We start from the raw sequence: 25,948 nt of genomic DNA on the forward strand, positions 1-25,948 counted from the left end.
TACAAACATCATCTTTCAGCTTATCACGTATAATCTCTTCTCTTTTGCTTTTCTTTCGTTTCAGAATTCAAAAGACAGTTGAGCACGCTGAGTGAAGAAGACAACCAGTGTACGACGGCTACAAGTGAGCGTGAACACATGAGTAGAAAAAGTGACACCTTTAGGCAATGACTGCATGGCTAACTGTGTGTTACTTCATTCGTTCAGACCCTGATCCCAGAGCGCCGGCCAGCCAGAGGCCAGAGTCCTCCAGGGCGTCAGAGTGGAAAAAAGATGCACATCTTGGGATCGAGGTTGTGAAGGCGTCAGCAGGGTGAGTTCATATGAAAAGTGGCCTTTTTTTATCAGGTTTGGTGGTTTTTTAATATATGGTGTGGTTGGCATGGCTCTACAGGACTAATCCAGCCCCACATTCTCCAACGCTGTTAACGTCATCTATTAGTGGTGTCAGATGTATAAGATGAGCAGTTTGCTCTTAACAGCTGAGGAAACTCTCATCAGTGGGTGGAGCTGTCTTCTATTCACCGATGAAGAACATGTGATGGGGTTGAAAGGTCTCGAAAAAGGTAGTGAGTGGACCTTGATTTGTCAAATTTTTGTTTAATTCAAAAGTACCAAAAGTGCTTTGCAAACATCTCAGAGGCAGGACAGTGATGAACAAGCAACAAAATAAAACAAACAAAACCAAAACAAAGAGAAATATGAACATTTAAGAAGAGTAAGATTGGTGTCATTTTAGCAGTGTACAACAACATCTATACATGTCCAAGTGTGAAGTGAAGTGTTTATCTCAATGACCGGAGATGACATTTCGCTGAACAATAAATCTTTTCTTTGTCTCGCCTTGTTCATCTTGACAACTCATTATGATTTTTTGTATTAGTTATTTGAACATGGGAAAAATACAAAATATACCTGGAAATACAAAGCAAGTTGCTGCTACATGTATTGAACAGTGTTAGAGCATTTAGGGGTAGATTTTTTCCTTTAGTAATATGATTTCCATCAAACGTGAATCATACTGCATGTATGTTACTGCTAACAAGTTTTGCTGTGTAATCATACATGGCAACAAATGATTTGCATGGTATGATATTATATTCTATTTTATACTTGCAGCTGGCAACTGAAGGACATAGGTCTATATTTGTATTCATAGCCAAAGGAGATCTGCACTGACTGATTTTTGGGTTCTTAACTGAGATACACGGCATAGCGCTGCACCGTGTGTCTTTCTGTTTATATAAAGGCATTTATTTTTAAGGATTCTGTTATTCTACATTTTTGTTGTTTGTATTATTTTATTGAATAAGAAGCATTTTACAAAAGGTGTGGTGTGTTTTTTTTATTTTATTCCTAGTGATTACAAATGCATCAAACAAACAAAAAAATGTTGAATTTCCAAATACCTAAATTGAGAACCTAATGAACCTACCGAACAAAATTTTTACTGAATAGTTGAATATTTGGGTTATGTATATATAATGGTTCGCATGTCTCACGACAGAAGGGAGATATCTAATTTTGATATAAAAAATCTTTAAATATCACAATTTTTTTCTTTTAAAATCTGGTGAAGCAAGACTGTGGTACCCTCTGTTGAGCAGCGTCTGCTTATGATATGCTGCAATGTTTCAGCACTGTGTCATTCCACTGCTGGTTAAAATGGGTAGGAAATTTCCTAGAGTATAGGATTTAAAAAGAAAAATCTTGTGTGTGAAATTTTAACAAAAACAGTTAAGCCAATGTCATCGATTGATGTTGCAAGTGCCAAGTGATCTGGCAATGTTGTTTCAGTGTATTATTTAAAAAGGCTGCCGCTGCTTAGCAAGACCTGGGCATTTGTTTCGTGATTTATCACAAAATGATTGTTAGGTTATTGACTCTCGTTTGAATCTCCTGTTATTTTTTGTAGTTCCATGTCACATTGCTTATTTGCTTGTGTGCTGTTCAATGGAATTCTGCGAATATGGCCTGGATATAGACTGCATTACTGCGGTGGAGACTTTCCTTACGGTATAACTCTGATCTTCATTTGTTTGTCCCTCAGACCTGAGAGTATGGCCTCACTTCTGCCCCTAAGCACCACAACACCCGTAGCCCCAGGGCTAAAATATTTTGAGATGCCCAAAACACAGATGAATCAAACAGAATCAAGGCCAACAAGAACATTCCCGAGCACCCAACCAACAGTTCCTCCCTTCACTTCTGCACCTAAGCTAAACCCTGATGGTCCAGAGTATACATCTACTTCAGTCAAAGGACCTCTAGTTAAACCAAGCAGTCACTTGTCCATGATGTCCATTCAGTTAGGAAATTCAATAGCCCAACCAGAGCCCACTCAACACTTACCCCTTTCTCCTACGAACCCCCAACCAACTTCCAAATCACTCCAGGGACCTTTGTTGCACTTGCCTGAAATTGCTACAACCTCTGACACAAAACCGATAGGAAGGATAAGAGTGGCCCATAAAAAAGAAGCTGTAACTATGGATTCGGGGTAAGTTTAGCATGTTAGTTAAATCCCCATTTTAACACTTATCACTTGCAATGCAAAAATCATGATGATTAAAGATTTAAAAGCTTTGTTAAGCACTCCAGCCTTTTTGTTCTGACATCAAATTGTGATATACTTTATTCCTTCAGAAATAAGAGCATGGCTGCTCAGTCTGGAGAATGGTCCATTGCGAAAAACTCACAGCGGAAAAAGCCTCAAAGAGACACTCAAAAAATAAGCCCTACTGTTCCAATACCCATAATGGATAAGAAAACCCGATGCAACGTGACTGCATCAGATCAAGTCACTTCAAGATTGGACTCTATTGAGTTTCTCTCAGCACAACAAGCCACAACAGACAATTTATCAAAACAAAGAGAAGAATTTAAAATGGATTTTGCTTCTTCTTCCACAAAAAGCTTTGATGTCCATGATTTCGATCCACAACATTGTATAGAGAAAAGGAGAACTGAAAAATTGGCTTGGTCCATGGATAAGAGACCATTGTGTGAAAGAGACCGGAGCATTGCCCAGGAACTTGTGTTACCAAGCTCTGCAACCATTACAGAAGAAATGTGCTTGCACATATCTCAGGTTGACCTTGGTCCTTTATGTACAACATGGAGTTCTGTATCTCATTCACCGTCCACTTTACAGCCTGAAATTCCGATTGGAGGACAAGTAGGCATTCCAAGAATGATTGAGGAGTTACAATCCAACTGCCCACAGTATTCCAAGATTCCAGGCATGCCATCTTTACATCATTCAGAAATTACAGCTTGGCCTGATAGGAGTTTATTGCCTCAGAAATTACCCAGCAACAGATTTTCTTTACTCCTGCATCCAGATTATAGTTCCCTTTATGAGAGTAGTACAGGAATTGCAAGAATGGTGGACTTAACGCCGTCATGCTCCAGGTCTGCCAGTATTCCTGGATTCCCATCTGCTTTGAAACGTGAGCCAAATATGACTTGTCTTTTACCTATATGTCCCAGAATTTGCAGGATTCCAGGGTTAGCTTCTGCTGGAGCAATGACTGGATCTGGAAATAATGTTTGGGAAGGCAGTTCTCTGTGGAAGAAACAATTGCAGATAAAAGAAGCATTTGTTTCGTATATGTCTTGTGTTCAGGAGCAAGCTGTCACTGATACTAATATGGTTAAAGTCATGGTGGCCATGTTGCCAACATGTTCTAGAAAGGCTAGTGTTCCAGGGTTTCCTTCTGCACCATTGCAGAAGGCTTCAACTACTCCAAGTATGGCCGGTCTTCTTCCTACATGCCCCAAACAGACAATGGTGGCAGGTATGCCAGGTAGACAAAGAGTTTTGGCATGTAATGACAGCTGGCATATGTTAAGGGAATTTATTTTAGATAGACCATTAAGGAGTCATCCTGCTCTGGCTCAGGAAAAGTCACATGAGGATAAAGAACATATAGAAAATATGGTTGATATGTTATCATCTTGTCCCAAGAAGGAAACCATCCCTGGCTTTCCCTCTTTGCTAAGAAAAGAAGCAAGTGTGCCCAGTGTTCCATTTGCACCAAGTCAGGATCCTAATTCCCAAAGAAAAAACAGACTCATTGGTTTAATCTCTAAGGAGCCAGTTGGTGCTCAAGGTGAGGGTTTGGATATAACCAGGAACATTTTAATAGAGAATCCCATAGTCTTTATTACTGATAATTCCCCAGGTGCATCTCAGGATCTAGAAAAAAGAGAAATATTCAGTGCAGTAGCAATGTTGCCTTCATACTCTGTGGAAACCTGCCTTGTGGGTATGCCCACAGCACCCCAGAAGCTGCTACCAAGTATTGTCAGTCTTGTACCTATATGTCCTAAACAGACCCAAACTCCTGGTATGCTGTCTCAAAATCAAAACATTTCAAAGAAGAAAGATTGGTATGCCCTGGGGCGATTGGTCATCAAGAGACCAGAGAAGAAAACACAAGCTTACATTGTTCAGTGGACACTGAAAGAAACAGATATCCCTAAAGATATGGTTGATATGCTGAGAAGTTGCCCCCAAATAACCAAAGTTTTTGGCTTACCCTCTGCTCCACAAGAACCTACCATGGTTAATATAATGCCTTCATGTCCAGTGCATAGTGACGTCCCTGGTTGGCCTTCAAAGACTGGACAAGAACTTTGTTTGTCTAGCTGCAGTGAATGGTTTAGTTCTAAAATGTTGCAGTGGGACAGTTCATTTATCAAAAAGGAAGTACAGATTCTGAATGCAGTTTTGTGTTTTGATAAAAACACTTCTGAAAGTATGAGTGCAATGTTACCCTGTTGCCCGGAGAATGCTAGTGTCCCTGGGTTTCCATCTGCTCTGACACTGACTTTAGCAGATGGCCCAACTATGGTGAATTTATTGCAAAGTTGTATAAAGGTATCTAGAGTTCCTGGAATGCCATTAAGAGACACCGACAAACAATCAGAGTGGCTGATTGAAAGTAGGTCGCTGCTACTTCCTAGGGAGAAGTCGGCAGTTAAATCACATTTACTGGATGTTAATGTCTTCTATTCTGATTGTGATATGATCAGAAATATGGTTTCAATTTTGCCATCTTGCCCACTGACAGCCTGTTTACCAGGCCTTCCATCTGTGCTATGTCAGGTGTCAGCAGATATACCAACAATGATAAAGCTGTTGCCAACATGTCCAAGACATTCCAGTGTATGTGGAATACCCTCTAGATACCACAGTTATTCTGATGAGGCAGAATGGAATGTGTATAAAAGGCCAGTATCCAAAAGGCCATTAAGAAACCCAGGGAGACTGTCAGTAATACATGACCATAAAATGTATTTTACAGAAAAGGAAGTGATTAGGATTATGGTATCAATGTTGCCACCCTGTCCAAAACACTCATATATTCCTGGAATTCCCTCGAAGGCAGGCGAGAGACCAGTGGAAGCTGTGATAACAGAGGCTCAAAGCATGTTAAAAACTGTAGCCACTTTGCCAAAACACAGTGAAATTCCAGGTCTACCTGCAAATAATAGAGCAAAAGATTTGGGTGGCTGGTATGTGGACAAGGATGTAGTTTGGAGAAGCTCATTCAATAGGAGGTATGGAGTTATCCATCAAGATTTTACAGTCAAGGATACATCATATAGGGACAAAGAAATAATGCTGAGTATGCTTCCATCATGTCCTCGACGAGCCCTGAACCCTGGATTTCCATCAGCCCCCCGACCCCAAGCTGTTGATGCCATTGTGGAAAAACATCCAAAAATGGTACAGTTGCTGCCATGTTGCCCACGACAGTCAACAATCATTGGTTTCCCCTCAAGAGTGTCAATTATTTCTGATTCTAAAGAAGAGGACTGGCCAATGGTGATGATCAAGACGCAGGACTGCAGTCCATTTTACTCAAAGTATAGTTCTCCTCACAAAGATATAATAATGGCAAGTCTTTCTCTTGAACCTTCTTGTCCAAACATTGTTCTCAGTTCTTGCATCTCAACAGTTCCAATGCCTGACATAAACCGGCTTCCGAATATGGTAAATATTGTGCCATCTTGCCCAAAGAAAGCTTTTGTTCTTGGGGTACCATCCACACATGTGCACCATTCAGAACATGGTTGGCCAGGAACCACGATAGGAATTGGAAATGAAAGAGAAAACCTTACGAATCAACAGCTGTCACTGGAAGAACATTCCTTTACAAAGGTTTCTGTCAGAGAGAAATCCAAACTGTTTATATTCCCGAGCCAAGATGTAGCAGAGGCCGTCGAGGCCATTGTTGAAGACTTACCATCATCAAATTCTGTGGACCAACCATTCTCCAGAGTTGATGGGATTAAGATGTTATGGAATGAGGCCAGTTCAATCAGACTAGATCTTGACACAGAGGAAACTAAATCCGATGTTTGCTCAGCTTTGGAGAGATTTAAAGATGAACAGGGCTTTTGGATACCGATTGAGGCTAAAGAGATAGCTGTTCTAGAAAAAGGGTGAGTTGAAGAGTTGGAGTTTTCTCTGTGATGTCAGCAGTGAAGGTTTTGAAACATCTGCTTTTTGACTCTGTTTTCAGAAACTTGCATTGCAGAATGTGGCACTCCATTCCTGACATGCCACTATTCTTGAGTGTTAGGAAGAGGTGGGTTGCCTTGGTTTGCACTGTGATGCGATGAGGTGATGCATTTCCACACTAATGCATTTGCTTTATCTCAGCACCATCTGCATAATCTGCATTCCTTGTGTGTCATACTTTGTGTAGCTTTGAGTTATTCTGTGGTTCATTTTTTCCCCTCTTGTCACTTGCCATTGTGTCAGACCCTGGGGTCTAAAGGATATTTAAGAAACTAAGATATCAATGTATGAGAAGGTCAAAGAATCAGAGACTGTTGTAGTGACTATGGAGGGTCATGGTTTCACGGCCATAGAAGAATCAGATAAAACTTTGGCGGTAGAGTTAGTGGACATCATTACTTATCGTTATGACACTTTGGATAAAAGGTGCATTAGATACTCTGAGAGTGTGCAAGAATGCAAGAGGCTAATAGTTGGTCTCTGCTCTGTCAGATTGATCTCAGAGTAGTGATGTGTGTTGCATGATTTCAATTTATAATGTCCTCTTGAGGTAGGCTTAATTTCTTGCCATTCATAGCCGCATTGTAGTGCATGTGAGCTAAATTATTTGCCATAGTTAAGAAATTTATAACAAAACAGCAGCAGAATACAAGTGCAGGTCAGTTTGGAAATCCATCAATAAATACATAAAAGATAAAAACCAACAAAGACATTATGAGTGTAGAAGTGTAGAAGGCAAATGACTACAGAAACATGAATAAATTAAAATACATTTTGGTTGTTGGAGAAGAGTTCTGTGGGTGAAGTTCTTAATTTAAAGAAATCCAAAATTATTTCCATGGAAAGATCCAGTTCAAAGTTTTCAACTTTGTTTATTATATTTTACAACTCTGAATATTGGTGGGATATACTGTGAAGAAACTTACTATATAGTTAAATCAGAAATTACGCTGGCTTTACTGCAATGGCTGTTATAGCTGTGGTTGTTGAATCAACCTGCTGTGTCATGTTGTGTGGTTTGCAGTGCAGCTTTTTAGCTCTTGTGGAGGGTCGTTTTAAAAAAGGCTGTTTGAAGTGAAAAGCATTGGTTGAAATTGCATGCACGAGTGTAAAAAACTAAAAAAATAATCATAAGAATGATAAAGAGTAATAGTACATAGTTTTATTTCCAACGTTACTATATGTAAATTTGTTGTAATTGTACTGTCAAGCACTGTACCTGGCTTGCATTATATTGTGATGAAAATTGGTAGAATTATTAGTATACATTATACTTTTACTTGGCATTTTCCAACAGTAAACTTTGACTATAACTTACTTTAATTTACCTTCTCTTTAGACCTGAAAACATGGTTTCACTACAGCCATCATGCCCAGTTGTTGCTGGTGCAGCACAACTCCCATCTCAAAGCCAAGTCAATAATACTGAGCAGCGGTTACAAAAACATCCCTCTAACAGGACCATTGTATGGGAGGAGCTACCAAAGGCACCTACAGTAAAATGTCCTACTGACCAGACCATACAGTGGGAGGAGCTACCAAGGGTGACTACAGAGGCAACTATAAAGGCATCAGAGGAAGAAATGGAAATGACAAAAGAAATGGTCAGTCTCTCTTCCATTATGTTAGACATTGGTGATGAAATGAAGACAAATACAGAACCTGGGATTGCAGATCTAATGCCAATATGCACAACAGTCAGTGGCTTATTCAAATTCACTGCTAGTGCTAAACAAACAGATGAATGCCTACTGGACAGAAAGTCTACTTGGGATACGCCATCAAAGGATAATGACATTGTGGATAAAACGTCTTCCCTCTCTTGTGCACAATATGTGCAATACTGTGTGAAGCCTGAAATGGAATATAAACAGGCCACTCTCTTGGATGTCTGTCCCAGTGTGACACGCATTGCTGGCATGCCGTCCAGACTGCCAATAAAAGAAAAACTCTGGCTTATAGATCAAAAGCCAATCTGGGAGAAACAATCTAAAATTAAGGAAATAATACAGCAATATGTATTAGAGGATGATGAAAAGAAGAAAAACCAAATGGTTTTACTGGTACCCTCTTGCCCAAGAGAGAGTATAAATCCAGGTTTTCCTTCTGCACTACAATACGGTTTCATTTTTCATGGACCAAATATGGTGGATATTTATCCCAGCTGTCCAAGTGTATCCAGTATATCTGGTGCCCCATCTATCAATGAAGCCAGCAGCAGATCGTGGGTATATCAGCAGGCTCCACTTTTGGAAAACAAAATGAAAACTGAACTTGTTGTAGTGACAGCGTCACCAAAAGAGACGGTTGAAATTCAACTAATGGGGGCTTTGGTACCAACTTGCCCAAGCCATTCTTGCATACCAGGCATCCCCTCAATTACACAACCTACTATAGCACATCATGGATCAGATATGATGAGCCTTCTAAGAACTTGCCCAAAAATCTCTTTTATTGAAGGTGTTCCGTCATTAATGGAAACGTTGAGCAAAAGCTGGGCTACAGATTACAAACCCTTAGGAGTACCACAGACAGAAAAAAACATAGTTATGATTGAAGAGAGGCCTCACAATGATGACATGAGAGCAATGTCAGCTTTAGCCCCAACATGTCCAAAAGAAGCTTGTATTCCTGGATTTCCATCTGCCGTGGAACCTACAGTAATCTGTAATGCTTTTAGTAGGGTCAATCTCCTTCAATCTTGCCCAGCCACATCAAATATTCCTGGTTTTCCTTCAATGCAGATAGAGGATTGCAAAGGCTGGAACAATTTTCATCATCCGTTATGGGAGAAGCAAATGAAAAAGAAATCTATTTTACTACTTGAGAACAATACAATGGAACAAGACATGAAAGGAGTTGTGTCTCTTGCACAAAGTTGCCCAAGAGAATCACTCATATCTGGCTTTCCCTCTGTCCAAAAACCCGGGACAAAAAATGTTGACATGACAAATATGGTCAGTCTTTCAAGCTCATGCTCAAAAGTGTCACAAATACCAGGAGTTCCGTCATCTCATACTACAAAAGAATGGACAGTGAACAGGAAACCACTATTTGAACCAAAATTGAAAGAAAAGCAGGTGTCATTACTAGACAGATGTGAAGGAGATAAGACAGAAATGAAAGAAATGGTTTCTATTGTACCATCCTGTCCAAAAGAGGCAAAGACGCCAGGATTTCCCTCTCATCCTAATTCCAAAACCATTTATAGTACACCACATATGATTAGCCTTTTACCATTGTGCTCGCAAGTTTCCAAAATTCCTGGATTCCCATCTGTTGAAGGGGATATAAGTGTAGGATGGGTAACAGAAAAGTGGTCATTGATGAAAAGCCTACCAAAGAAGAGGGTCATATTTGACACATCAAATAACAACAAACAGATAATGAAGACTATGGTTCCCTGTGTACCATCCTGTCCTAAAGTTTCGAGAATCCCTGGGTTCCCGTCTATTCCGAATCCCAAAATGGTGTATTATGGCCTAAATGTAGTCAACCTCCTTCCTTTGTGCCCCCTATTTTCCAAAATTCCTGGATTCCCATCTGTTGAAGGGGATATAAGTGTAGGATGGGTAACAGAAAAGTGGTCATTGATGAAAAGCCTACCAAAGAAGAGGGTCATATTTGACACATCAAATAACAACAAACAGATAATGAAGACTATGGTTCCCTGTGTACCATCCTGTCCTAAAGTTTCGAGAATCCCTGGGTTCCCGTCTATTCCGAATCCCAAAATGGTGTATTATGGCCTAAATGTAGTCAACCTCCTTCCTTTGTGCCCCCTATTTTCTAAAATACCTGGATTTTCATCAGTTAAAGGGCACAAGTATGAAGGATGGGGAACTGAACTGGGTTCATTGATGCACAGACCACAAAAGAACATTCCGTTTAGGATTAACAGCTCACCAATTAACATAGCCAAACCAAACAACATGCTTGCTTTGGTTCCTTCTTGCCCAGGAGCATCAAAAAATCCTGGCTTCCCATCTAGTCCTAAATACAATATGCTGAGCCTTGTACCTGTTTGCTCCAAGGTATCCAATCTCCCTGGATTTGCATCCTTGGAAGGGACCTCAAAATTCCAATGGCTTTTTGATCCACATACTTTGTGTGATAAGCCAACAAAGGAGACAGTATTCATAATTTGCAGTCCAGATCAAGACAGAGAAACTGTAAAGACAATGTTGGCCTTAGCACCATCTTGTCCAGAAGCATCCAGAATCCCTGGGTTCCCCTCTGCACCTCGAACAAAATCCAAGATTGAACCCAATATGATACGTTTTGTACCTTGCTGTTCCAGTGCTTCAAGTCTCAAAGGATTTGCATCCATGACTACAATCCGAAACACAGGTTGGCTAAATGAAACAAAACCAATTTTGATAAAGCCTCAGAAGAAGAGGACAGAAATGATTTTGCCACTTACTGAACAGGACCAGCTATCTTGCTACAGCATGAAAAGAATGGTGACATTAGTGACATCCTGCCCAAAGGAAGCCAGAATACCTGGTTTTCCTTCTGCTCAAGTTGTAAACAGACCAGCAAACATGGTCAGCTTATACACATCTGCTCCATGTGTTTCATGCATCCCAGGTTTCACATCAGCAAGGATGCTTAGCTCTGAATGTATACATATCCAAACTAGGACAACACACAGTGAGTCCTTGTCTGGAAAGTTGCAGAATAAGAAGATTTGTGTCATTGCTAAATTCCGAGCCAAAGATAGACATGAACAAGATGAAATGAAGCACATGGTAGCAATGGCTCCATCGTGTCCACATTTAACTCAAATCCCTGGGTTCCCCAGCATTTCACAATTGGAATCAACAGAGCAAGAAACTATGGCCATACAAGTCCACTATTCTACTGGGAAGCATAAATCACAACAATTGTCGTATGAACAGTCAACTCAGTCATATCAGAAAGACTCAAGAATGCCTGATGTTCCTTCCACATCCCTTAGCCTCCCCAGCCAAGGACTTGCATATGGTGAGACATTCACGGTGTGAAGATTCACCTTTCTATGTCTTGTTTCTTTTTGTGTAGTTTTACTATGTTTGCTTTTCTGACAGAGGAGAAATTCAAAGGCAGTGCAAAGCAAAACATAGACCCTTGTGTAGATAACGGGTAAGTAGAAGAGCCCAGTGCTCCTGCATTGTCTGCTGTGAAATTGGTCAGTGTAGTGCTTGCCTAACTTGTACTGTTTGGACATATAACTTTTGTATCTTGACAACAGAGTGCATGGTTAATTTCAGCATCTGTGAATGCTGTGTTTCATTACATTTTTTATTGTGTTGCTGCCTTGGTTCCATGGATCACGTCTTAAACTGTTGTTTCTGGGTCCTCAGCAAATCAAAAGTAGAGAGGACAGTAGCAGAGGTAGCCCAGACAAAAGGGAAGAAACCATTGGATACATCAGAGCCAGAGGGAGTCTTGGGTTGGGAAGTATTGGAGGCAGAGGGAACGATTACAGAAAAACAAGCAAAGTCCTCTTTGTCAGCAAAAGAGGAAGAGGTGTCAGGATTAGTAAATGCTATTGTTGGTGTTTTCAACAAAGGGTAAGTGTAAAACTGGCCTGAAACTAATAGTGTGAAGCATGCAACATGGTGGGCATCAATTATTGGTAATCCCAAATACATTTAACAGTTAACTTTATCATACATTATGCTCATTCTATTTTTCTATTCAGATTTTGACATTTCAAAGTTTGGGGGGAAAAAAAATGCTGGACAGTATTTGCATGGGAATTTATTTTACTTTCTCCAGTACTCCCTGGTTTCTTCAATTATTTTCATTTTTATTGAAACCATTGTTTTTGCATGGTTCCAGTTTTCACTCACTCACTCCAGTATCCATGTCTCACAGTTATGAAACAGTAGCATCCATTATGGGGCCGTCTAGCTCTACTTTAGCTGAAGTGGAGCACCAACCCAGGGATGCCTCTTCTATGGATCTGAAAGACAAGACACTGACCCCTTCAGATGAGCTTTCAACACATTGTGCTGGCAACACCACTCCCATTCAGAAGATACAGGGCCAGTTTGAAGACATTCACACCAAACATAACATTGAATATCGAGCAAGTGCTGAGCCTTACATGTTGGACTTGGAAGGTGATCGATCAGCGTCTACATCACCACCTACCAACAGTGATGACGGGTTTTTGGTTTGTGCAAGCATAAAGAAATGGCCACCGCTGACAGATGCAGATATCACTGAAATATCAAAGGAGGATAGTGAACAAGTAGAGGAAAGCGAGGCCTCTCTTAATCAGTGGCATACAAAGGAAAGATCACTCACAGGGCAGGAATCACATTGTACAATGTACATTGAAAGCTTGTTAGCAAAGCAACAGACTGAGACAGAACAGGATGAGGTGAGAACAGTGTCAACTTCATCACAGCTGGATAAAGGGTGAGTGCTGGGGGAGAATGACCCATAAAGTGTTTGGTTGCACGTTTTGATAGTCTATATGTTCCGTGTTTTTGGCGATAACATTGTCTCTTGTTCTGCTTATGAGCACTCACTACTCAGGAAATTATGATGGTCAACTATTTGTGATGGTCGTAAAGATTGGCAATGTGATATGTATTGGTAATGTTGCCTTTTTTCGTGTCGTTTTAACAAGGTCTCGTGAGCTTTGTCTTTACAGTATGTGCTTTATATGCTGCTGTGTTGTTTCAATGACAGTGCGCATGTACACAAGTAAAGCAGAATATTGAAAATGATGGTCAGTTTAGTTTTACAATGTGTCATAAGATTTGGTGACTGTCTTATTCAGTTGAGCATATTAATTGGTTGGAGATAAGGTGCATGGTACAACTATATAACAAAGAACAGCAAATTCTGAAGCTTATCCTTTCTCTTCCTTAAGCCCCCAACAAACAAACACGGAAGGAATTTCTGCCACATCCCTGCAGCCTACACTAAATGAGTCACTGACAGATTCCAATGTTCACAGAGAGAAACTCATGGACAAACCCTCATGTATTCAGGACATAAGTCCAGTTGGTCCACAAGCTGGCACTGCTGTCCGAGGCAGAAAGCCCAAGAGAAAACTTCCAGAACCTCATCAGAAAAGGTTTGATCAAGAAAAAGACAATATTCCATTACGACCACTCAGAAGGAAGGATAGTTTAACCCCAGACCGCAAACATAAAACTGATGTTGTATCGGTCAAACTCCTCCCTGAGGTTGTTCCAATCCAGTCTGTACGGAAAGATGCTACAGGTGAGATACAACCTGCCACTGACCCAATTTGCCGGATAAAGAAAAGAGCCAGTAGTGTTCCTGGTGCACCTCAGAATGGACTTGCCCAAGAAAGTGTTGGTGCTCTAGGAGAAGCAGAATCTGTTCAAATATCCATGGATGTTGTTGCGCCTCCTCGTGTGAAAAGAAGAGATGGTAGTTTGCCACCTGAAACTCCACAGAAAACTGCCCCTTTCAAGCCTCTGAGGAGAAAAGAGAGTGTCACCAGAGAGACATCTGTTCTAAAACCTAATGAACAACAGGATTTGAAAGCCCAAGTCAGTTCTGCTTTAAAAAATCTGGATCATTCTCCACCTAAACCATGTGTCAGAAGCTCTGGTGTCTCAGGTGCTCTTGAACCTTTACAGAGCATTGATAAACCCGGTCAAACAGCCACTGAAATGATCCCTTTACAACCAGTAGGAAGAAAAGACCAAACAATCAAACAACACTCTCAAGAAACAGATTTTGCGGGGAGTGCTTCTCTACAGACAAACACAGAACTGGTCTGCTCAAAGCACACAAGGCAAACCTCTCGTACTTCTGAATGGCATAACAAAGACATTAACACATCTGTGGAAGCCTCTTCTCACGTAATTTGTCCCTCAGAAACAAAGGGAATCGAGAGCATCACTCCAAAGCCTAAACCAGAGATATTTAATTTTGATCAAACTGCTTCTCTCTCAATCATTAAGAAGATACGTCTTCCACAACGTGGCAAGAAATTGCCCTCAAGCAAATCTGGCAAAATTGACTGTGACAAGGAGTCTGTAAAACCAGTCCAGATAGAAAAAACTGTTAAGGAAGAAATAAAGCAATCAAATATTGCTGGTGACACATCTGTTGGTACGATTGACATCACCTCTTCTCAGAAAATCGAAGATGCATCAGAGATAGCAGAAGCAGAGAAGGACAATCAAACAAGTCTTCTAATGCCAAGGCCGCGTGTGAGAAAACGTCTCAGTGGCTCCTTCCCAGATGACATTACAGCCATGGCAAGCACATCCAAGGCTTCCTATGGAGAAGAGGCACAAGCAACAAAACAAGATGGTCCTTCATCCATTTCCTCAACAACTAAAGAATTGTCAAAAGTGCAAGACAGCAAAAGCTTTCCCCCTCTTCCTTTGGGTTGTCCACCTTCTTCATCCACAGATGAAGTGACTCCTGTGAAGTTGAGGAAAAGTAAATTTACCATTGAGGGCAGAGTTCAAGTAGAGGATATTTCAGAGAAGACACCAGGTGCTTTCAGCTTACCTGTACCAAAACCAAGAGTAAAGAAGCGTCTCAGTGGTTCATTCCCAGATGCCACCACAATTTCTGACTCGTCGCCCCCCTGCTTGCCAGACACAGTAACTGACACCACTGGCAATGAATCAGTCCAACAGAATGAACAGTCAAGCTTGCCTGTTCCATTGCCGCGGGCCAAGAAACGTCTCAGTGCGACTTATTCAGACAGCACACCACTTGCAGACAATTTATTCCATCTAGAAATGGAATTGTCTCAGAGAAACCTTGAGCATACATTACCCGCTAGCAAGGAAACCAAGGAAGGTTCAACATCGAAGGATTCAAGTGTGATCTCTGAAGGAGGTTTCGTCACAATCCAAGGAGAAGACAACGGTGCGTCAGAGTTGGAACGGGAAGTTCTAGAAGCAATGGGGGAGGCGGAATTTCCTCAGGTAGATGCTGTAGAAGATACTGATAAGGGACTGGATGAACTCATTGAGGGCTGGACCTTTACAGAAAAACCTGTTGTCACAGATGACTCAGAGAAGACTGCAGAGTGTGTGTCTGAGCAGGCTGACATTGAAAAAGTCCTGGGAGAAGAGGTTGATAGGTCCCTTGCTTCCGCTGTTGCATCTTCTCAGGATGACTGGCTACATGTAGAGGATGATAAAGACAGTGAACCAATGGAAATAAACTCAGGGAACGAAATGAGGGACGAAGAGTTGGACTTTGGCTTTGTGTCTGTAGATGTAGATGCTGGTTGTTTGGAGGAAGAAAGGTAAGATAAGTCAGTAAACATTAGGTGTGGGGGTGTACTTATAACTAACTAACTCTCCACACAATAAACATTTTCATGTCCTTGTATGTCCTAATGATCTAACATGGTTTTGTCTCATTAGCAACATGTTTACAAAATCATAAATGACCAGACAAACTAAAAAAAAAAAATAAAAAAAAATGGTGGAATTAATTTTCTCACTTTGCTTGGTTTTTGTGTGTTTCTTCAGGCAAGGGGGGAAGTCACAGGTTGCTTGCCTCAACCAAGCCAAAGAACCAACAACTCCTAAGAATAAACTTGCAGATGGGGCTTCCTCTCCAGAAGTATGTTAAAGCTATACCTATCAATATTTATGTATTAACAATTGATCAAGTAACTAAGAATGAGTGAAGAATTATCAATGACTGTAGTTATTAACAGTCCCTGATATTGCCATTGTGTGTGTTCTAGGGCTTTTCACCCACCCCCAGCTTAGTGACATCAAGTCAGTCTCTACTGGACTGGTGTCAGGAAGTCACACACAGTCACAAGGGAGTGAAGATCACCAACTTCAGCACCTCTTGGAGGAACGGCCTTGCCTTTTGTGCTATTTTACATCACTTCCAACCAGAAAAGATGTGAGAAATCTGTTCAAAATAGTTGGTCTACAGATAAAAATGTATGCATGCAATGTTTAATTTGTTTATCTTGCTTTTTATTTTGTGTGTAGTAATTATGAAATGCTGGACCCGTATGACATCAAGAGCAACAACAAGAAGGTGATTGGCTATCTGTTAAATAAAAGACCCACATTGCATAATATAACTGTTTCACGTGTTGGTTGATGATTCCTAATCTGATCTATTTTTCTACAAACTGCAGGCCTTTGACGGATTTGCTGGACTTGGCATTTCCAGGCTAATGGAGCCTTCAGACATGGTCATGCTAGCAGTGCCTGACCGCCTCATTGTCATGACATACCTCAACCAGATCCGCACCCATTTCACAGGCCAGCAGCTCAGTGTGCTTCACATAGCGAGGGATAGCAGTGAGTCCAGCTATGCAGTGGCAGGGGACCGGGATAGCCAAGAGGACCCAGAGGCGACTGCTCGCTACTGCGCCCAGAGGCTGCAGGAGGAGGGTATAAGTCTAGACACCAACAGGACTGCAGGCACCGCAGAGTCGGCGGACAGTAAAACCAGGGACGTCGTACCACCTCCCAGAACCAAACGGATGCAGGTTGCTGGGGCTCAGCCACCAGTCGCACCGCCAAGAACTCATTTCCTGTCCAAGACTGGTTTCTCTCATGTCAAAGACGCAGATCTTGTCAAGAAGCGTAGGTCACAGCGGAGGAGTGGGTCATTAGAAGAAGGAGAGATATCGGTGGTATGATACCTACTTACCTCATTCATTTTCCCTTTTAATTCTGATTTTACATTTTTCTCTTCAACGTATCTGTGATGTATAAGGACCTTTTTTTTCTGCAGGTTGTTGCTAGCCAAGACGACAGTGCGATTACTCGGAGGAAGTCTGACACTGGTTAGAATTCATATATCAATCCATCCATTTTCTTTAACCACTTATCCTGTTAAGGGTTGCGGGGGGGCTGGAGCCGATCCCAGCTGTGATTGGGTGAAGGCAGGGTTCACCTGGACAGGTCTCCAGACTATCACAGGGCTGACACATAGAGAGACAAGCATTCACACTCACGTTCACACCTACGGGCAATTTAGAGTTGTCAATCAAATTAAGCTGCATGTTTGGACTGTGGGAGGAAGCCGAAGAACCCAGAGAGAAAATATTTAATATAAGTGTTAACAAAAATATTTTTGATGACTTTATTTGGACTTGGTATTTGGAATGTTTTTCCATTGTTGAAAGTAATGTTGTTAAGCATGGCTTCCTTCATACAAACGGTATTTGTGTTTGTCTCACAGAGAGAACAGAGGCTGAGGCCGAGGAGGGAAGACCAGAGGGCCAGGTCTGTCACCATTTGTTTCATTGCATCTACACATCTACAACTGACTCTAACTGTCTGTTAGGTAATTGTGTCTGTTTGTGTGTTTATGTATATATCCAGGACCCCAGCCAGTATGTGCTGAGTCAGATAGAAGCCCTGGAAGCAGAACAAAGTCATATTGATAACAGAGCAGGGGTGGTTGAGAGGAAACTCAGACAACTACTAGAAACAGGTAAGATCATCTTAATACAGATGGGTGCACAATAAAAGAAAAACGCATGAAATTCTGGGTGAAAGTAATATTTAGATGGAACAAGGGAGAATTTGTACAAATAATTACACTTTGGAAGAACGTATGTAATTTCAAGGAACAATTTCTAATTTGAAGGCACTAAGAAAACAGCTGTGAGATAGATATTATTCTTTATTCACTGTGAAGCTCCATTATTCCACTATAGGAAAGAAAGAGAAGGACTATGACTAACAGAGGGGTTATAGTAATGAGGTTTTTCTCCTGCAGGCAGTGACAAGGTGGAGGAGGAGAGGTTGATTCAGGAATGGTTCATGCTGGTCAACAAGAAGAATGCTTTGATCAGGAGGCAGGATCATCTGCAGCTTCTGTAAGACATCCACGACACACGCTGCTGGGCACATTACCACACAGTAAAAACTGTTAATGTTAAACATTAAAGACGTACTACGCAGCAGTTCTTGCTTAGTGTCAGGCAGCAACCTCCGGTTCTGCAGAGTGCAGCTGATGCCGACGGAAGTGTCTTAAAACGTGCATTCTCTCTACTGACCATCAGGGGGCGACTCCACCGTTTGTTACAAGTCTTCTTCAATACAGCATGATGTTCATTTAGTAAATTATGGTCTATTTAGAGTCAAACAGACCATAAAGCAGAGTGTGCTTTAGGGCGGGCTTACTGTGATTGACAGGTAGATTTTGCTACCAAAGCGTCTCTACATCACTCCTCAACATTCCAAATATGGTCATATCTGTTTATCGGTTGCAAAAAAAAACATGTTTACGGCCTTAATCCAAAATGACAACGGCGAAATCGGCGACTCGAGGTTTCATATACCGCCCAAATTAATTATTTTCTTTGATTATTCACCAGTCCCCTGTAGGCTATGTTGCTTTTAAATTAAGTATTGTTATTTGGGTTTTCTTTAATGATTCACCTTATTGATTAGGGTTTGGCACTCACGTTGTCATGCGTCTCTTGTGATCGACAGGCTGGAGGAACAAGACTTGGAACGGAAATTCGAGCTGTTAAAGAAAGAGCTGAGGGACATGATGGCAATTGAAGGTACGACTTTACTGCTAAACACACACCGCTTCAACATCACTCCACAACACCAAACACTGAGGTCGGATGCTCAGATTGTAGCCTGTAGTACTTCTCTATAGAGTACTGTCAGTGTGTAATAGCCTACAGTAGATGGAGTTTTGTGAAAACAGACAGAAGTACCAGCACGGCAGCAAAGTAATGCTGCTGTGGACATATTTTAGACACCTATAATAATCAATATCAGTTTAAGTTTACACTGTATTTAGAATATTTCCAGTCCATTACCGTGCTGTCTGACTTCCTCTTATGAAGGGGAACTGAAGCCGTCACCTGTGCTCTCACAACGGACCAGTAATTTGACCTCTCAACACATGGGAGCGCTGTTGGACCGCTGCCTCTTATCAGTTAGTTTCTTTGTGTTATTCTGTAACTTTGGCAAACAAACCCTTAAAAACACTAAAGTCACAGAATAACACGAAATAACTGATATTCTAAATAAAAAATCTTAATATAGCACACACTGAAACTGAAAAAATAGGGTTTGCTGCTGCCCCCGTACAACCCCACTTTAAACAATCTGGACTATCTTCAAGAGCGATACAATTATTTTTCCCCCAAAGATGGATAAATATTCAGAATAAATAGTTATGATGTCAGTGATTTTCTTTTGCGCCAAGTCCTCCCCCTCCTCACTATTCTTTGTTTCCCTTTCTGTCTTTGTGGTGCAGAGGGGCAGAAGACTCAGGTCCATAAACGCAGAGAGCAGCTGCTGCTCCAGGAGCTGGTTTCACTGGTCAACCAGAGGGACGAACTGGTCCACGATATGGACGCCAAGGAAAGAGGGTGAGACACACTTTCCGTCGTGTTTGTAGGGTGAATAAAGTATTTGACTGGCTCTACAGCTGTGGGTGGGTAAACTGGTCCTGGTGGTCTACATGTGCACACATTCACACACTCGCATGATAATGCAGCAACTCTTGTTACTCTCCTCGTCTCCCTTGTCCTCAGAGCTCTGGAGGAGGACGAGCGTCTGGAGCGAGGCCTGGAGCAGCGGAGGAGGAAGTACGCCAAGCAGCAGAAAGAGAAGTGTGTGATGCAGTGATTCTGTGAACCAGGAAACGCCGGCTCTCCTACCTGACAGGAAGCGGGCGAAGACGTGTCCTCTCTCCACCTGCTGTCAGATTGAAGAGGACATTCAGACGTAGCAGGGTGCTTCTGAACCAATATGAGGATGATGTATTTCCAAAGGAGATGGGCCACAAACAGAGTGAGGCTCTGAGAAATCTTATTTTTGATCCAATGTCTTAAAATGTGGCGTAAGGCATCATTTTTGGACTAGAGATCAAATTATTCTAAGTGGGTTGTAGTGTAATTTTTCCACAAATCAATGCGTTGTCCATAAACTCTAAACTGTAAACCCGACAGGATGTTCAGCACCCACTGAGCAGAAGAGGCAGCAGGGCCTCAGAGAGAGAGAGAGAGCTGCTTCCACGTTTGGACTGTTTGCTTTGCAGTTTCTGTGCTGTGTTTTTTTTAGAGACTGTTGTTACAGACTGTGAATTAATTGAAAGTGTGTATGAGACTTGGAATTGTTTGGTTCAGATATGAGCTGCCAAAAACAAGGGAAGTAGTTCCGACCATTCTGATAGCCAAAATCTAGTGGCAGTTCATTCAGAGTTACAGGGATTCAGTGTTTCCTGGTGACTGTTGCTCATGGCAGGGTGAGAAAGTCTAATTTCAGACTTAAAACAGACAGAGGGTTAAGGAAAGACAGTGGTTTGGGATTTATTTTTAAAGAATTTAAAGGGACAGTTCACACCAAAATTAAAAAACGACATGTTTTCCTCTTACAATAATCTATTTATAAGTCTAGATAGTTTTGGTGTGAGTTGCCAAGTAACGTCTGCCTTCTCCAAAAAGAAAGGAACTAGATGGCACTCTGCAGTTTCATGTAGGAACTATTTCCTGTCTACCAAACTACACCCCACAACAACAGTATCACTGCGCAGAAGGAAGCGTGCGTCTCCTCACAGACGAGCAGAAAGCGAGACATGCAAACGTTGATTGGGTCCTCAAGGCCAAGCGACGACAACGCAACTCACACCAAAACTATCGAATCTGATGAACAGCACCACAGATAAGAAGAAACATATATTTTAGATTTTTGGTGAGCTGTCCCTTTAAGGTCATGGAAGAACAAAATATCGGTCCAGCCCCAGGGGAAACTCGACTGTTTGAACACACAGTTAGTCACCACAGTTGCCTACATTGTTTCACTCCATTGGAACCGTCCTGCCCGTGTTCAGATGTGTTGGCTGTTACAGAAGCTGTTTGGAGACGAGAAGCAGTCTGAGATTGGTGTTTGAGATGTTGAAATGCAGCCATTTTATTATTTTTATTTTTACTTCGATTTAAAGTTTTACTATTTATTCAAGTTGTCAGCTGGAAGAGCAGCCACACATATATTTGAACCAAAGCTATTAGCCGTCATTATCGTAGCATTCGTCTCCAGTCTGTGTAAAGAATGTTCACCCAGCACGGTAGCATTTATCCTCTCTGTAACATTGACATAGGAAGATTTATACATGTAGGATTTTAATTTCACCACCTATTGAGAAATTCTTCTGATGAGGTTTAAGTGACATTCAGTGACTCCTGCCTTTTATTTTGAAAATACTTTTACATTACACAAAAATTGATCCTGAAATGAAAGGTGAAGACTGAATGTTTCTTCATTCTAAAAGCCAAATCTTTGTCAGCGCAATAGACATATACTTAAAGTGAATTAAAGGAAACTTCCTCCGTGTTTTGAACTGGAAAGTGTTTTTACTTCAGTGTGAGGACGTTCTGTAACAGCGCCGTTTATTTAGTGCTGAAACGTTTGCAGTTGCCTCGTTGACGGCCGGTTGTAGCCGCTCTGAGCACCACTCGTGTGAATGAGTCATGACCCATCAGAAGGATTGCTGTTTTCAATGTTACATTTGCACTATTTGTAAAGTTTGGAAAATACAAAAGATTTGAACCCCTTCAACATCTCCTGAGGTTTTATTTCATATTGAAAAATGGATTGCATTATGATTTGCTGTCTTGAAATTTTTAGTTTTTTAAACTTCTTTTCTACACTATTTGTTCATTTTTTCTTTCCCTCACTCAGGAGACACGGAGCAACATCAGCATTTATTGGGAGTCATGTTTCTGTCCAACACTCACTCTGCTTTAGCTCTCCTTCTCTTTAACATATAATATTATGAGTATTATATATAATATTTACAGTAATGCATTTGAATCAAGTGAAAATTGAAACACACTTATTATATCACAATATTTAGTTGATGTTAGATGTCATGGACGTCAGATTTCTGAATTATGATATTGTTTCAATGTATAGACATATTTAGAATGTTTGTCTTACATGTATTGCATCATGCTGTTCAGGAGAAAAGACAGTAATACAGTTCACACTAACAGAGTGTATTCTATGAAACAAACTGAATACGTTGAACATTTCAGAATTCATATTTCTCGTAATGGTACTCACTGTGTCTGGGACTCACTGGGTTCTGAGAGTGGTTCGGTGGTCTGCCATGGGTCTGGTTCTTCCTGGGACGACGAGCTGGAATACGTCCACTAATACTTTTATTTACTTATGTCGCTACTGTCCTGTAATCCTCCATCCTTCTCATCTGGTCCTGTAATCCTCCATCCTTCTCATCTGGTCTGTGTCCATCCTTCTCATCCTCCATCCTCCATTCTCATCTGGTCCTGTAATCCTCCATCCTTCTCATCTGGTCCTGTAGACCTCCATCCTTCTCATCTGGTCCTGTAGACCTCCATCCTTCTCATCTGGTCCTGTAATCCTCCATCCTTCTCATCTGGTCCTGTAGACCTCCATCCTTCTCATCTGGTCCTGTAATCCTCCATCCTTCTCATCTGGTCCTGTAATCCTCCATCCTTCTCATCTGGTCCTGTAGTCCTCCATCCTTGTAATCCTCCATCCTTCTCATCTGGTCCTGTAATCCTCCATCCTTCTCATCTGGTCCTGTAGACCTCCATCCTTCTCATCTGGTCCTGTAGACCTCCATCCTTCTCATCTGGTCCTGTAATCCTCCATCCTTCTCATCTGGTCCTGTAATCCTCCATCCTTCTCATCTGGTCCTGTAGACCTCCATCCTTCTCATCTGGTCCTGTAATCCTCCATCCTTCTCATCTGGTCCTGTAGTCCTCCATCCTTCTCATCTGGTCCTGTGGTATTATAATAAAACAGCTTTATGCAGAGTGCAAACCATCATCTCAATTCCTCTTGGATTTGTCGGTGAGCTCACTGGATCCTCATTTCCTCCCAAACCATCAACATAATGCATCATTTAAAAGCTCATTTGGGTTGTATTTATTCCAAAACACAGATGCTATCAGGACTCAGCAAGGAGGAGGAGGAGGAGGAGGAGGAGGATCAGTAGAGACAGAAGAGGACCAGTGTTCTTGTTCTATGGGCTCATGTGTAACAATGGTGTCAATCCACACCAACCTGAACCACCTCAGTCAGTACAATGTTTTCCCCCCCTACTGTTTGTTAATACAAATAAAAAACAGTTTCTCTTTCTGTGATATGACATGATGATAAACTCTCAGAGTTGATGGCTGTGAGAATGTTATAGACACTGTTATCTGCAAACAGCTGCAAACATAGTCAGCACAATACAAGTTGAACTTCCTGTCACACAGGCAGCAGCAAACACTGGTTACAAACAAAAAAGAAAAGGTTATTGATAATGAAGACAGATGTTTGAGCAAAGTTCTTATCAGATTTAAAATGATTTTACATAATAATCAAATTCAATCATTTCATATTTCAGTAACTTACCAATGTGTACCTTGAAAGTTTTACGAAGTCTTTTTAGTTTAATCATGGGTGACTTTTAAAAAATAGATGACTAAAAGCAATTATTCCCAAAGGTCAGCTTTTCGAAAGAGAGAAATAATAGAAAGAGGAAGTGAGAAAGTGTTGCCCAATACTGGACAGAAAGGAAAACTAAATAAAAAGGAACACTGATTGCAATAGATCTTTCTGAATCTTTTTCATTAATCGTTTGGTTTATCAAAACATCTTGTTGCAGTAAAATGTCAAACCTAGTTTAGAATTAAACCAGATTAATTCTAAACCCCCTTTTAGATTAAACTCCTCTCTTAACCTGGTTTACTGCGGTCCTGTTGTAAACATGAACACTTTTCATATTTTAAAATGGGGTTTAATATTGTCCAGCAAAAAAAGTGGTCTGCAACAATTGTTGCCAAGTCACAATTGAAGTGCTTAAACGCTTGTTGCCGTAGTTATGTTAAATAGCACTGGGAACTAGCTAATTGGGAGATTTAATGGAAAAGGAATTGTGGTTAGAGAGAAGGTGATGGGAAACAGTGAAACGAGGACGTATGATTGTGACGCTTCACCGTTTCATTAACGTTGCACGGCAGCTTGATTCTCTCGATGTCAGTAGACCACGCTAGAATCATGGTTCGTGGCCGGTGAGCCAGAAGACTGACCAATCAGTGTCCCGTGAGGAGCTACTGGCAGCCATGGGCGGGGCTTAGGTGTGTGTGACACGACACGGAGTTGCGACTCCTCATTCTAAACAACCATGATGACTCCTTAAGAGGCTAGCATAGATGCTGATAGCATCAGTTACATCAGAATATGAGAGTATTTCTCCATTGAAAGAAGAACAAAATCGACATTGAACCTGCCGCTTTACAAACAATTTCCAATGACAGTTTGTCGGATAGTTCTTTGTTACGAACAGGAGGCAACCTCCGGTTCTGCAGAAGGAAGCCAATGTTAACGTCTTAAACTTGCATTCTCTCTACTGTCCATCAGGGGGCGACTCCTCTGGTTGTATAGATGATCCCTCAGTAAACATTGTAAACATGAGTTTATGGTCTCAATCTCTAGTTTCAAGTCTTTTTCAATACAGCATGATGTTCATTTAGTAAATTATGTTCCATTTAGAGTCAAATAGACCATAAAGCAGAGTATGCTTTAGGGCGGGCTTACTGTGATTGACAGGTCGATGCCTCTACCAGAGCTGCATATGGCATCTCTACGTCACTCCTTCGCAATCCAAATATGGTAACTTCCGTTTATCAGTTGCAAAAATAACAACATGGCGACGGCCATATTACAAGATGGTGACGGCAAAATGTTTCAACTCGAGGCTTCATAATCAGTCCACAAACCAATGAGTGATGTCATGATGGCTACGTCCACTTCTTATATACAGTCTATGGTAACAAACCATCTGTCGAGTCGGTTTAACGCTTCACTGGAGTGCTGAAAAAACTTTCATTTGTAGCCGCCACGCAGCCCAAAGTGTTGTCAGTTTGTACCTTAATGTCGCCGGCTGTAGATGCTGCTCACTGACATCCCCTGGCCTCTCATTAGAGGGCTTCAACATTCTGTGATATCATTCTCACAACGTAGATCAGTCCCAACCATTTAACTCTTTGTTAGCATCGGCCTAGTGAGGTTCGGTGGAACAGTACATGGCATGTGGAGCCGATTTCAACCCATGATATACAGATTTAGTGATAAATTTGGTAAGAAATATTAACTTCTGAATAGGACAAAAAAATTCAAATCAGTTTTTGCGAAAATAGTGCTTAACACACAAAGAGCACATAAAGTTACTTACATACATGTTAGTCATGTTTAGGGATACGTCATAACATTTATTATAGTCTTACTTTATATTTATTTAGTGTATTGCTGTATTTTGTGTATATTGTTGCCTTGTGTCTTTGAAAGCAGCAGCAGCAGCACATAAATACAGGAACTCCAAAGGTCCAAAGGCGGGGGCGTATCTTCCGGAGAAGGAAGACTCATTTCAGCACTTTAATTAGGACATTCCTCTGAGCCAAATCACAAGTAAATGTAGATG

General features: G+C 41.2%; 1 protein-coding gene across 3 annotated transcripts in view; it reads left to right on the top strand.

The window, feature by feature from the left end:
* ehbp1l1a (EH domain binding protein 1-like 1a) overlaps positions 1 to 22,151 on the top strand; it is a 36,656-nt gene extending 14,505 nt beyond the window's left edge. Inside the window, exons 8-20 of one of the 3 annotated variants that reach the window (XM_054601113.1) lie at positions 65 to 124; positions 208 to 313; positions 16,015 to 16,108; positions 16,236 to 16,402; positions 16,495 to 16,543; positions 16,647 to 17,150; positions 17,252 to 17,303; positions 17,702 to 17,745; positions 17,845 to 17,956; positions 18,245 to 18,344; positions 18,964 to 19,037; positions 19,748 to 19,862; positions 20,028 to 22,151. In XM_054601113.1, coding sequence (XP_054457088.1) covers positions 65 to 124; positions 208 to 313; positions 16,015 to 16,108; positions 16,236 to 16,402; positions 16,495 to 16,543; positions 16,647 to 17,150; positions 17,252 to 17,303; positions 17,702 to 17,745; positions 17,845 to 17,956; positions 18,245 to 18,344; positions 18,964 to 19,037; positions 19,748 to 19,862; positions 20,028 to 20,121 — 1,571 coding nt within the window. In that variant the 3' untranslated portion in view covers positions 20,122 to 22,151. Of the gene's footprint in view, positions 1 to 64; positions 125 to 207; positions 314 to 13,225; positions 15,786 to 16,014; positions 16,109 to 16,235; positions 16,403 to 16,494; positions 16,544 to 16,646; positions 17,151 to 17,251; positions 17,304 to 17,701; positions 17,746 to 17,844; positions 17,957 to 18,244; positions 18,345 to 18,963; positions 19,038 to 19,747; positions 19,863 to 20,027 lie in introns of those variants that run through there. The other 2 variants (XM_054601114.1, XM_054601112.1) reach the window with 2 other exon arrangements.
* Positions 22,152 to 25,948: the final 3,797 nt, after the last annotated feature.

This window comes from Anoplopoma fimbria, chromosome 7, assembly GCF_027596085.1.
Source record: "Anoplopoma fimbria isolate UVic2021 breed Golden Eagle Sablefish chromosome 7, Afim_UVic_2022, whole genome shotgun sequence".
NCBI lineage: Eukaryota > Metazoa > Chordata > Actinopteri > Perciformes > Anoplopomatidae > Anoplopoma > Anoplopoma fimbria.